This window comes from Tupaia chinensis, unplaced genomic scaffold, assembly GCF_000334495.1.
Source record: "Tupaia chinensis unplaced genomic scaffold, TupChi_1.0 Scaffold000575_1, whole genome shotgun sequence".
Classification (NCBI taxonomy): Eukaryota; Metazoa; Chordata; class Mammalia; order Scandentia; family Tupaiidae; genus Tupaia; species Tupaia belangeri.
In genome coordinates this window covers 1063387-1074332 of record NW_006160089.1, presented here as the reverse complement: position 1 = coordinate 1074332, position 10946 = coordinate 1063387, and the positions used below count along the sequence as shown (strand labels likewise).

General features: G+C 49.0%; 1 protein-coding gene across 1 annotated transcript in view; it reads left to right on the top strand.

The window, feature by feature from the left end:
* The window catches only part of DENND1A (DENN domain containing 1A), a 536048-nt gene that overhangs the window by 478418 nt on the left and 46684 nt on the right, over window positions 1-10946 (top strand). The window contains exon 19 of the mRNA XM_027775610.1: window positions 365-496. Within this exon, the coding sequence (XP_027631411.1) occupies window positions 365-496 (132 nt within the window). The remainder of the gene's footprint in view (window positions 1-364; window positions 497-10946) is intronic.

Genomic DNA, 10946 nt, shown 5'->3' with positions numbered 1-10946 from the left:
GGGAAAGAAGCCGGATATAAAATTATGCATGAGCTGTGATGACAAGTAATTTTTAAATGTTTGCATGTGGACAAAGTGAATATGTAAAAAGGAAAATAGCCCTGTGAGATAGTCAGATGAAAGATGATTTTTTTTTCTCATTCTTGTGAATGTTACCTTTGTAATTTCACATGGATGATTCTGGTTTCTCTGGTCCTTAGAGGTCAAAGGCCAAGTCAGCCTTCCGTTGTCTCCATCATCAGGAGTGGAATGGCCCAGAATGACCCAGAGCGAGTTCTGTGGCAGGCCTCTTAGCTGTGGGATGTGAAGGAGCACAGATGCCAGGACCCCAAAACCAACCCCCCGACTGTACTTCTCCCCACAGGACATCGCCGAGAATGGCTGTGCTCCCACCGCAGACGAACAGCTGCCAAAGACTGTGCCTTCTCCCATGGCAGGGGCCAAGGACCCCAGGCTCCGAGAAGACCGGAGGCCAATCACAGTCCACTTTGGGCAGGTATGTTTTCCCAGTCTGTTTGGTGTCCGTGTTTTTGTCTTTAGCAGAAACTGTAGCACTCTCAGCAGACAGTTCATTTCAGCTGTCCTTTGGCAAAGCTACTCTATGGAGTTTTCCACATCTTCAAATGTTTATTTGGTACAAACATGTTTTGAAGGTGAATTTTCAAAAATTTAGGCGACAGCCTGGCTCTGTCATCAGCTAGCTCAACTATCGAATGATGTCATGAAATGCAGCTGCAGCCTCCCCCAGTCCGAGGCACTCCGTTGAAGGTGCCTCTGTTAGCTAAGCATCTCATTAGGACACTTTAGCATCCCAGGCCCTTCTTTGCACCTTCAAGTAAAAGGCAACAAGCGAAATCTTAAAAAAAAAAAAAAAAAATCAATTAGGACTTCTTTATTAATGTACTTCCTGAAAATCAATATCGAGAGTCGTGCTTCTCAGAGTAAACACCCGCACTACGACTCCAAAGATCTGATTCTTTAACCATTTTCAGTGACCTGAGCATTTGAAAAATTGTCTGTTTGATTCTTTTCCCTTAAGTAAAAAAACATTGCACTCTGTATAGAAACTAATTTTTTTTTATCCATTTTCTATTCGTGGTTACATTTTTGGTTGAAAAGATTGTATCCTCTCCCCTGCTTCTCTTAAATTGACTCTTGATTAGCCAAAGACTTGGGGGAGGGGAAGGCATGAGGAGCGGCTCTGTTAGATATGGATGTAACTAGAATTCAGAAGGCAATTTGTCCTTAAATCACCTGATTCTTGAGCCGTTCATTAGATGATGTATGATTAACATGTCTTTCTGATTTTTATCGTAAATGTGTTTGCTGTTTCATCACACAAAGGATCTAGATGCCTACATTCAAAATATTCCTGTTTTTAACTGTCATTTATCAAGAGCCTCCTGTATATTGGGCTGAGCTATTTAGAAAGGAAGAGAACTAACCAAATTGCTGCTATGGATTATTAGTGTAAGGAATGGATTGGTTGGAGCATAAGAATCATTCTTTTCTAATCAATGTTTTCAGATAATACGTTGGCACATCTTTAACTTGGGGAGGTTCACCCTCTTTTCTGATTTTACACTTAAAAGGGATGCTATAAAAATTGAAATGTAGTCCCAGAAAGAAGCGTCCATGGGGCAGTGCTCATTTGGTTAATGATGATCCTCCACCAGTACTGGTGTCTGCATCCCTGAAGAGCTGCCTGCTCCCCAGCCCAGGCCCTGCTGCAGAAGCCCGCACCCCAGTTTCTTGGCTGTGTGTGCTGAAAGCACAGCCCCTGGTCGTCACCAGCATGGCATTCCAGAGTCAGCTTCCTGCTTCCCTTTGTCCTCATTCCTGCACACACGAGCCTTCCCATGAAAGGAGCCCCTCGCTGGAGTTTGGAGCCCATTACAGAGAAAGAGCGGGTGGGGGAGAGGGATTTCATGGTGTTAAACATTCCATTTTCGAAACACAAAAAAAGGAGGCCCTATTTGAAATGGAGAAAGACCTTCTTTCCATTTCAGCAAGACGTAGAGATGCTTTAATGTCATTTCCAGCTAAATACAGAATAAGTGTGTGTGTGTGTGTGTGTGTGTGTGTGTGCGAGTGGGGGATAAACAATTAAAAAAGCCACCCCAAACTCTGTTGAAATAAGAGCTGTCTGTGCCTTCACAGGTCTGCAAACTGGAGAGGATGAAAGTGGCTTTTTTTCCCCGTTTGTCACTTCCCTCACGTGGCTGCCAGCATTATGCAAGTGTACAGGAAGGCAGGATTTTTTTTAATGCATGCATGCGGATTAAGGTCAAGCCCCTAGTATCAGCGATGCAGCGGGCTCTCCCTTCCAGCTGCAGCCGCAGAGCCTACCCACAGCCGCGAGATGCCTTAATTGAGACGTGCTGTCAAAGTGACAAACACATTTGCATACAGTCTACACTCTATTTACTCTCTCTGGAAAGGTCTACAGTCTGCTGTTGGTTGAACATTCTTAATCAGTGTGCTGTAAGTGAACTGCCAGCTAGCTCACTTGTGCCGGCCCCTTCTTCATTAGGTGACAGATTAGCTGCAGGGGGGATGGGGCACAGAAACCGCAGACCCCTTTCTTTAACTCTTTCCAGTTTTGCCCCACCTCCCACCCCACCCCACCGAAGTGTCCTTTAGTCTTTCTTGGGCGCCTGGTTTTTTGGGCCATAGACCCTAACAGGTAGCATTTCTAGAGCACCTGCTGCTGACAGGAATGAGTTGTAAGGACTTCACGGCCCTCCCAACCAACTGCCTTTTGAGTTCAGTTTTGAAAATGTTTGCCACACTCTCCTATCATCCGTGCTGGCTTTTTACTTGATTGTTTTATTTAAATAAACTCACACCTGACACCCATACCGACGTTAGCCTCATCTTAAGCTATGACGGTGGTAAATCGTAGATTTGAGGTACTAGTCCGGTTTCTTTCTAGGGCCGCAAAAATTGTTAAGTGTTCATCACGCATCACCTAAACCGCTCGTGGAGGCCTGTAGGACTTCCTGCCACCCCTGCATGTGGCATCCACTCACTTCTTAGAAAACAATGGACCCTCCCCTGCAATCTTCTGTCATCTTTACCCTAGCCCTTTGAAGAAGAGGTGATTAGCCCCATTCTTGGACCCAGAGCTGGAATTGAAAGTCCTGAAGACACTCACCCAGGGCCATTAGCCAGCACAGAAATCCAGGCTGTCTCACCTGGTGCCCACACCGGCTCCCTCACTGGGCAGGACTTGGCTGTTTCTGTGTCTATTAAAGTGGGCACAACCTAGCAAAGTAATTTCCACTAGCCAAACAGTGCAAGTGAACCTCTGGAAACCCTGGCCGTGGGTGTGCATTTCTGTGGGTTTCATCTTTAGGATCACTTAGCTTGCAGGTGGGGATGGAGACTGTTGGAATGTCACATGGTGCTCTCCACCTTGCCAGGATGGTACCAAGCAGCTAGTCAGGGAGGCTCCAGGGGTGGCAGGAAGCCCTATGGATGGCCTTTGCAGAACCCTCAGATGGCAGCTCCGCAGTGAGGTCTGAGAGACAGGAGCTTACTGTCAAGGCACGAGTTTCTGTAGCCAGGTGGGGTGGGAAGCGGGGTTCAGCCTTGGAGGAGCTGTTCTACTGTTTCATCACGCATCTGTTTATTCCATATATTGAGGCATGCCGCGTGTGAGATAAATAGTCCTCAGCCCCCCCCACCCCCACCCCATGGGACAGAATGACAGACAGGGACCAGTGATGGACAGTCCCAACCAGGGTTACTGGGCAGTAAGAGAGATGAGCTCTGAGCACTCTAAAGGCTACCAGAGACAGCTTTTTCACACCCAGGACCACTCTACCTCGTCCCAGATTGGACCCTCTAATGAAAAGATATCTTGTCAACAAACAAAACTCAGTAACAATGTGTTTATCGTTTTTTGTTTAGGTTTTTGTCATAGGGTGTGTGCAGAGACAGAGAGGTAGAGAGGGGAGAAATGAGAAATCACACACACACACACACACACACACCCCAGGGAAGATGACCGCACCATAATCCCTTCTTCTCCAGCCTCCTCTCAGGATTTTGGGCACACACAACATACACCTGGCGTGATTTTGAGCCCTCCAGGTCTGGGACTCGAACCACATTTGTGGGAGTTCAGCACCTTAACCACAACGCCACCTGCTGCTCCCTTACTTGTCTTCTAAGGCATATACATGTTATGCCACTCAGCTTGTGACAAGCAGAATGAATGGATTTTTAGTTGGCCTCTGCTTCCTTATCAAATCATGTATAGTTTCTTTGAAGAGTTCAAAAGGGTCATACAGCTAAGAATGCTGTATTCCTGGGACCGGCAGGTGGCTTGGTGATTAAGGGCACTGGACTCCCACATGGCTGACTACAGTTCAAGTCCGGGACCTGGTAGCTAGCTTTCCCAACTTCTCTCTCCTCTCCCTCCTCTCTCTCTCTCTCTCTCTGTCTCTCTCTCCCCCCCTCCCTCCTTCCCTCCCTCCCTCCCTCTCTGGTCAATTAAGACAGATAGGTAGGTAGATAGATAGATAGATAGATAAAATAAAGTTTAATAAAATAAGTCTTGTAAAAAAAAAAAAAAGAATGCTATATTCCTACCTTGGAAAATATTTAGGTTTAGAGAGGTTTTCAGTAACTATTCTTGCCATTCTCAAGCTTAGAATCAATTAAGAAACAGAGCCCTGGAGACAGTTAAATGAGAGTGAAAGGCCAGAATTTTTTTACTGATAAGACCAAAGAAAGAATACGCAGTGGAGCTGAGCCAGACGGTGGCTAAAACTCACCTGAGAGTTTAGAAGGCCGAGCTCCCACCCACAGTGAAAGTCGCTGCAGGTCTTCCCCAGGGCAGAGCTGCCATGAGCCCTACCTAGGAGGAGCGGTGGCTGGCCTGGACCTGGCTGCTCCACAGGGCAGGGAAGGTGATGGTGCATGCTCAGTTCCTTCTGGGTGGACAGTGAGCAGAGGGCCAGGGGCAGGCAGAGGGTTCCCTCCTGCCTTCCTAGAACTGCTAGAGCGGCCCAGGAATCCCCTCTCTCTGTGACTGCAGGAGTGAGGGAGCAGTGTCCTCCCCAGCAGGGTGCCTCCCAGGACCTCTCAGCTCCCACATCCTGCTCCGCCCCTTCCCTCTTGAGGATCTGCAGAAGTGGTGCCCTCATGGAAACTGCTCAGCCCCCGACATCTCCAAAGAGGAGCAGGCCACAAAGTGCTTTTCTGCGTGCTCACGGATTTGAGGCGTTGCCATCAACTGAGGAGGAAGGCGGCCTTTGACCCACTGTGACAACCCCTACCAGAATGAGAGCCAGGCTTGCTCCAAAGCCAAGTGGCACCCCTGCTGCTTCCCAGCCTTACAGCTCTCTCTCCCACTATGACCAGGCCTTGGCCAGGGACTGGGCCTCCTCCAGAGCCCTCTGTGATAGGCAAGCAGGGGGATGAGGTCCCCTGAGAACATCACGCAAACCCCTTCCAGGGCCCTTTCTTGATATTTTCTCCAGTTGATTGAGCTTGATCTGCAAAGTAATTACCCATCTTCCAATCTGATAGATCTAGAAAGTGTGAATTGCCTCTGCTCTTCTCGCATTTAAGCCAAGGTTTCTAAACTTCCTTAATGCAAACTTTGAAAAGCTGGTTAAGCCAGAGCCAAAAACAAGCACCATGTGGCTTCAGGAAACAGACAGAGAGATCCAGTTACCACCCAGGACTGGCGCATGGAACGTGCTCGCCACTTGTCTGTGTGGTATGGCGAGAGTTACAGCTATAGAGATATGAACCAGGCCTTGCAGTCCCAGCCCCACTCGGCCAGCAGACACCGCCCCAACACCCTTGGTCTGAGTGCCCTGAGAGACCTCTTCTGCCCCACTGAGCTGGGAAGTCATACACAGTTCCCTCCAGTTCAGCCTTTCCTCCCAGACACCTCCAACACCTCAGCCCACAGCCCCCAGTCCAACCACGCACACACAGTCACTGCCATCTCACTCCTCCTCCTCCATCTTCCACTTCGGCCAACGGCACCGCAGTCCCTGCAGGAGCCCGGGCGGCCTCCTCTGAGCCTCCTCTGAGACCCTTTCCTCCCCCTGAACACTGCCCCACCCTCTCCTCTCCATCGCCCTGCTTCAACTTCGGTGCAGGGTGCAGAACTGCTCACCCCAGCTGTTCCTGCTGTCCACTGGCATCCCTGCTGCAGTCCCCACATGGCCTTGCAGGGTCCCCTTGAAGGATGCACAAGTGGTCTTGTCACCACCCTGTCCTTAGGCTCCCCCTGCGCCTGGTCAGCCCCAGAGTAGGCCCGGTGTCCGCCCTCCCGACTCCCCCAGGCAGAGCCGGTTGCTACTGTCTTTGTGCTGCCCAGAACTTTGCATACAGTCTTGTTCTTGCTTCTTCGATGCTGTCTTGCCCAAGAAAATGTGAATCTCTCAGAAGTCCGCAGTCTTCCACGGGGATGGGGTTAGCTGCAGTCAGTGCACAGCCGGGCCTTGCTGTGACGTGGGTGTTTTAGCATAATTGATTGATTATTGTTTAAGTAGTCACTGTGTGCCCAGCAGGTATTTGGTTTCATTTCAATGCCTATGCTTATAATTTTGTTCATTCGAAGAAGAAAAGTGAATATTCTATTAGCAGTCAAAAATTACTGGGTCAGGGCTGGCAGGTGGCATGGTACTTAAGGGCACTGGAGTCCTACATGTCCAACCTTAGTTCAAATCCCAGACCTGGTGACTTGCCTTCTCATTTTCCCTCTCTCTCTCTTTCTCACTCTGTCCCTCTCTGATCAAATTAAAATAAATAAATAAAAGTTAAGTAGACACTCCTGGCTGGCTGGCACCTTTGCCTGTCACCTTATTTAAAGAAAAAGTAAAAAGGGAACCAGCAGTTAGCGTAATGGCTGTCGCCAGACTCCCACGTAGTCGAACGCGGTTTGCGTCCCGGACCCGGTGGCTTAAAACTCACGCCGGGCACGTGTGCGTGCGTGCCCAAGATCCTGAGAGGAGAATGGAGGAGAAGGGATTGCGGCGTGACCATCCCCCCTGGGGGGTGATTTCTCGCTTTCTGTCTCTATGTCTCTCTCTGTCTGTATGGCGAACGCACATGCCCTATAGCGAAAACTTCTCAAAAAAAAAAAAAAAAAACTATTGAATGAGAAAAGTCATGACATGTTTTTACACAGAAAAGCATAGGAAAATACATCATGACTTTTCCAACAACCCAATGTTTCCAAATTTGCTTTCCACAGGTAAGGATTTTTTTTTTTTTTTTTTGGAGAGATTTTCACTGTAGGGCGCGTGCGCTCGCCAGACAGACAGAGAGAGACATAGAGACAGAAAGCGAGAAATCACCCCCCAGGGGGGATGGTCACGCCGCAATCCCTTCTCCTCCATTCTCCTCTCGGGATCTTGGGCACGCACACACACGCGCCCGGCGTGAGTTTTAAGCCACCGGGTCCGGGACACGAACCGCGGTCGACTACGTGGGAGTCCAGCGACATAGCCATTACGCTAACTGCTGGTTCCCCACAGGTAAGGATTTTGTTTCAAAGTAGAATTTGTATTGTAGGAATTTAGATCCTGTCTAAATTCACCATATTCTGTGATTTTGTGAGGTCCTAAGGTTAGTAATATATGCCCCCAGGAAAGGAGGGGAGAGAACAAGGCAGAGGGCTCGGCCTCGCCTTCTCCCAAGGTCCCAAGGATGGCTAGATCTGTCCGGGGGTGGCTGGGGGCGGGAGGAGCAGCCAGGAAGGGAAAGAACATACTTTGAATACATCAAATAAAGCAGCAGGGTGAATGAGTCATGAAGTTTTTATCTGTAAAAGAGACATACGGGGGCTAGCCAGTGGTGTGGTACTTAAGGTAGCTGGATTCCACATGGCCGCCTGCCGGTTCTAGTCCTGGACGCTGTAGCTTAGAAAACATGCCAGGGCTGTGTGTGTGTGTGTGTGTGTGTGTGTGTACATGCATGTGCTTATGTGCCCAGATCTCCAGAGGACAATCGAGAAGGGATTGCAGAATGGCCACTACCCCTAGGAGGATGCTCTCTCACTCTCTATTTCTCTCTCTCCCTCCCTCTCTTCCCATTAGGTGCATGCATTCTATAGCAAAATTAAACCAAAAGAGAGAGAAAGAAACATATGTAACCAAGTTCAAATTGTGAACCTAACCTGGATTATGTTTTTTTAAAAGAAAGCCTGAAAGACATTTTTGGAAAAGTTAGAAATTTTGAAGATAGACTGGGCTGTTAGATAATATGGAATTACTGTTAAAACAGTGGTTTGGGAGGGTCTTATCTTTATTCCTAGGAAATACTCACTGAAATATTTAGGGTGAAGTATGATGATGTCTGTAACTTGCTTTCAAATGTATGACCAAAAATCACACGCCCACTGGGACCAGGAGTTGGCGTAATGGCTATGTCACTGGACTCCCATGTAGTCGACCGTGGTTCGAGTCCCAGATCCAGTGGCTTAAACTCACGTCTTGCGCATGTGCGTGTGTGCCCAAGATCCCGAGAGGAGAATGGAGGAGAAGGGATTGCAGCGTGGCCATCCCCCCTGGGGGGGTGATTTCTTGCTTTCTGTCTCTCTGTCTGTCTCTGTCTGTCTGGTGAGCGCATGCACCCTATAGCAAAAACCTCCCCAAAAACAAAACAAAACAAAAAAAATCACACGCCCACACAGGCACGTAACATCCATCCAGAGCAAACACACAGAACCTCCAACATGGAACTGCTGAAGGACAGATGCCAATCCACAGGAGGCAGTGAGCTAGAGTGGGTGAAACACGGGTTTAGGAATTAGACAGCTTGGGTCTTAAATTTCAACTCTGTCGCTAGCTAGCTGCTGGCCCTCAGTAAGTTACCGACCCTCAGTGAGGCTCAGTTTCCTGATCTTTAGAATGGGATGCTCATACCCGCCACGGGTTGTTGTAAGGACCACCCGAGACCTGGCCTGTGAGTACCTAGCTCGGTGCTCAGGCACAGGCCTTGGTAACTGTTAAGCCTCTGTCCCTGAGCCTAGAGCAGAGCTGGCCATCAGTCACCCACTGACATAGTCTCCCAACCAGCCCTGTCCTCCCAGTGCTTGGCTGCCATCTTGGTGGTCAGAACACACCCTTCCTGAGGCCACCCTCCCGCACATGCACACTTGTAGCTGACCTGCGTCTTTACAACTTTGGTGTAACAGGTGAAATCTAAGCCCCAAGGAGGCCAAGCATCATCATGTGGAGGGGCAGGTGGGGGCAGCAGGCACCAGGTGAGTCTCGAGGTGGGCAGTGCAGAGTCCTTTTCAGCCTAGGCCAGCCACGCTCTCAAAGGTTGGCCCAGGATCTCAGGATGTTGAACTGCAAGTAAGACTTTGTTCCTCGTTCCCATCCAGACCATGGGCCCTTGTTAGTGTTTTTGGGCTTTAATTAGCACCAGGTGAAAGCAAGCCAGTGTCCCATGTCTGCTGTACACTGTACCAAACCCTCCATTCAATACCAAGGGCACACTGGGTGCTTTCCTATGTGTGTGATGGAGTAGAATACAGGATAAAAACTGGCTACATGTAGAAGTTAGTGTTTGGGGTGTCATGTGCCATCCAGCCCCAGAGACAGGAACAGTGCCTATGTTGGGAATCTACTTAGTTAGGGTGCTTTGGGTGGTAAGAGACATAACACGCAAAAGGAAAATTGTTGACTCTGACCAGCTTCAGGTATGGCTTGATCCAGGTGTCAAATCATGTCAATCAGACCAATTTTTGCTGCATTTCTTGACTTTGCCTCTCTTGCTAGTACCATTTTCAGCAAGCTTTCTCCTTCTGGTGGCAAGAAATACGTAGAGCACATCCTTCCAGTTGCAAGATCAGCAAGAAAATGAGTGTCACTTTTTAGTAACTCCCACACAAGGCATAGGATTCACTCATTGAACCAGCTTTGATCATACGTACGCCCATCTCAGGACCAATCACTGTGGCCACAGGTTTTCTGTGTGCCATGGGCTGGGCTCCATCTGAAGCACATACCTAAGAGGATAAGATTTAGTTTCCTTCTTGGAAAGGAAATCAGGGGCTCTTAAGAATAGGAGAGATCAAATAGATAATGTGCACAGAGGTCAAAAAAGAGACTCTGTCCCACCTCGTCCTCTTGACTGACGGCAGAGAGAGGTTCATACCCACAGCTATGGGAGTCCTGGAGCCAAGAGAGCATGTGGGGCTGAGAGTCAAGGTCCAGAGTCAGCCAGGGCACCAGATAGGGGGCACAGAGACAAAGGTTGGGCTGGTGCATGGCAGGCCGGGGGTGGGCCAGCAGCCAGAGTGCCCAGGTTGTAGTGACGGGCAGGGCTGCCTGCAGTTGCCTGTGCTCACTTCAGGAGAATGGAGGAAGGGGACAGGGTTGACTGCAAGCCAGGGGCCAAGAGTGAAGAAGGACAGAAGCCAAGAACCTGGTCATGTGTTCAGTGAGTAATCACTGATACCTACTCTGTGCCATGTCTGTGACAACAGATGAAATGGCACAGTCCCTGACTTCCGGGATCCCACAGCCGCATAGCCAGTGGCTCAACTTAATCCTGATAGATAGAGTCCATCTGGTGATTTCAGAAGGCCCAGATTTCTACTTATGTGATCATGCTATGGGGCATCTCGAAGTCCCCACTTTGCCCTTTTCATTTGTTTGAAACTCCAGGCAGTTTGGTTCCTGATCAGGGAGGTTTCCCTGCCAACATCCTCAGGAGGTACCCATCACCTCCTCCCTGTTGACTTGCTGAAGATCTCTGCAAAATAGATGCAATGTTAATTAACACCCTTGTTCTTCATCTGCTTCAAGGACTAGGCAGAGAGCTTGTTTTCCTGGGGTGAGTGGGAGCAGCTTATTCAGGCTGTCTGAGATACATGGGGAAGGCTTCAGACCCAAGACTAAACATGGCAGCTGTTCTGAGCATTGTGGGGTGGCAGCTAGCTTCCCATGAAGTCCCAGAATTCC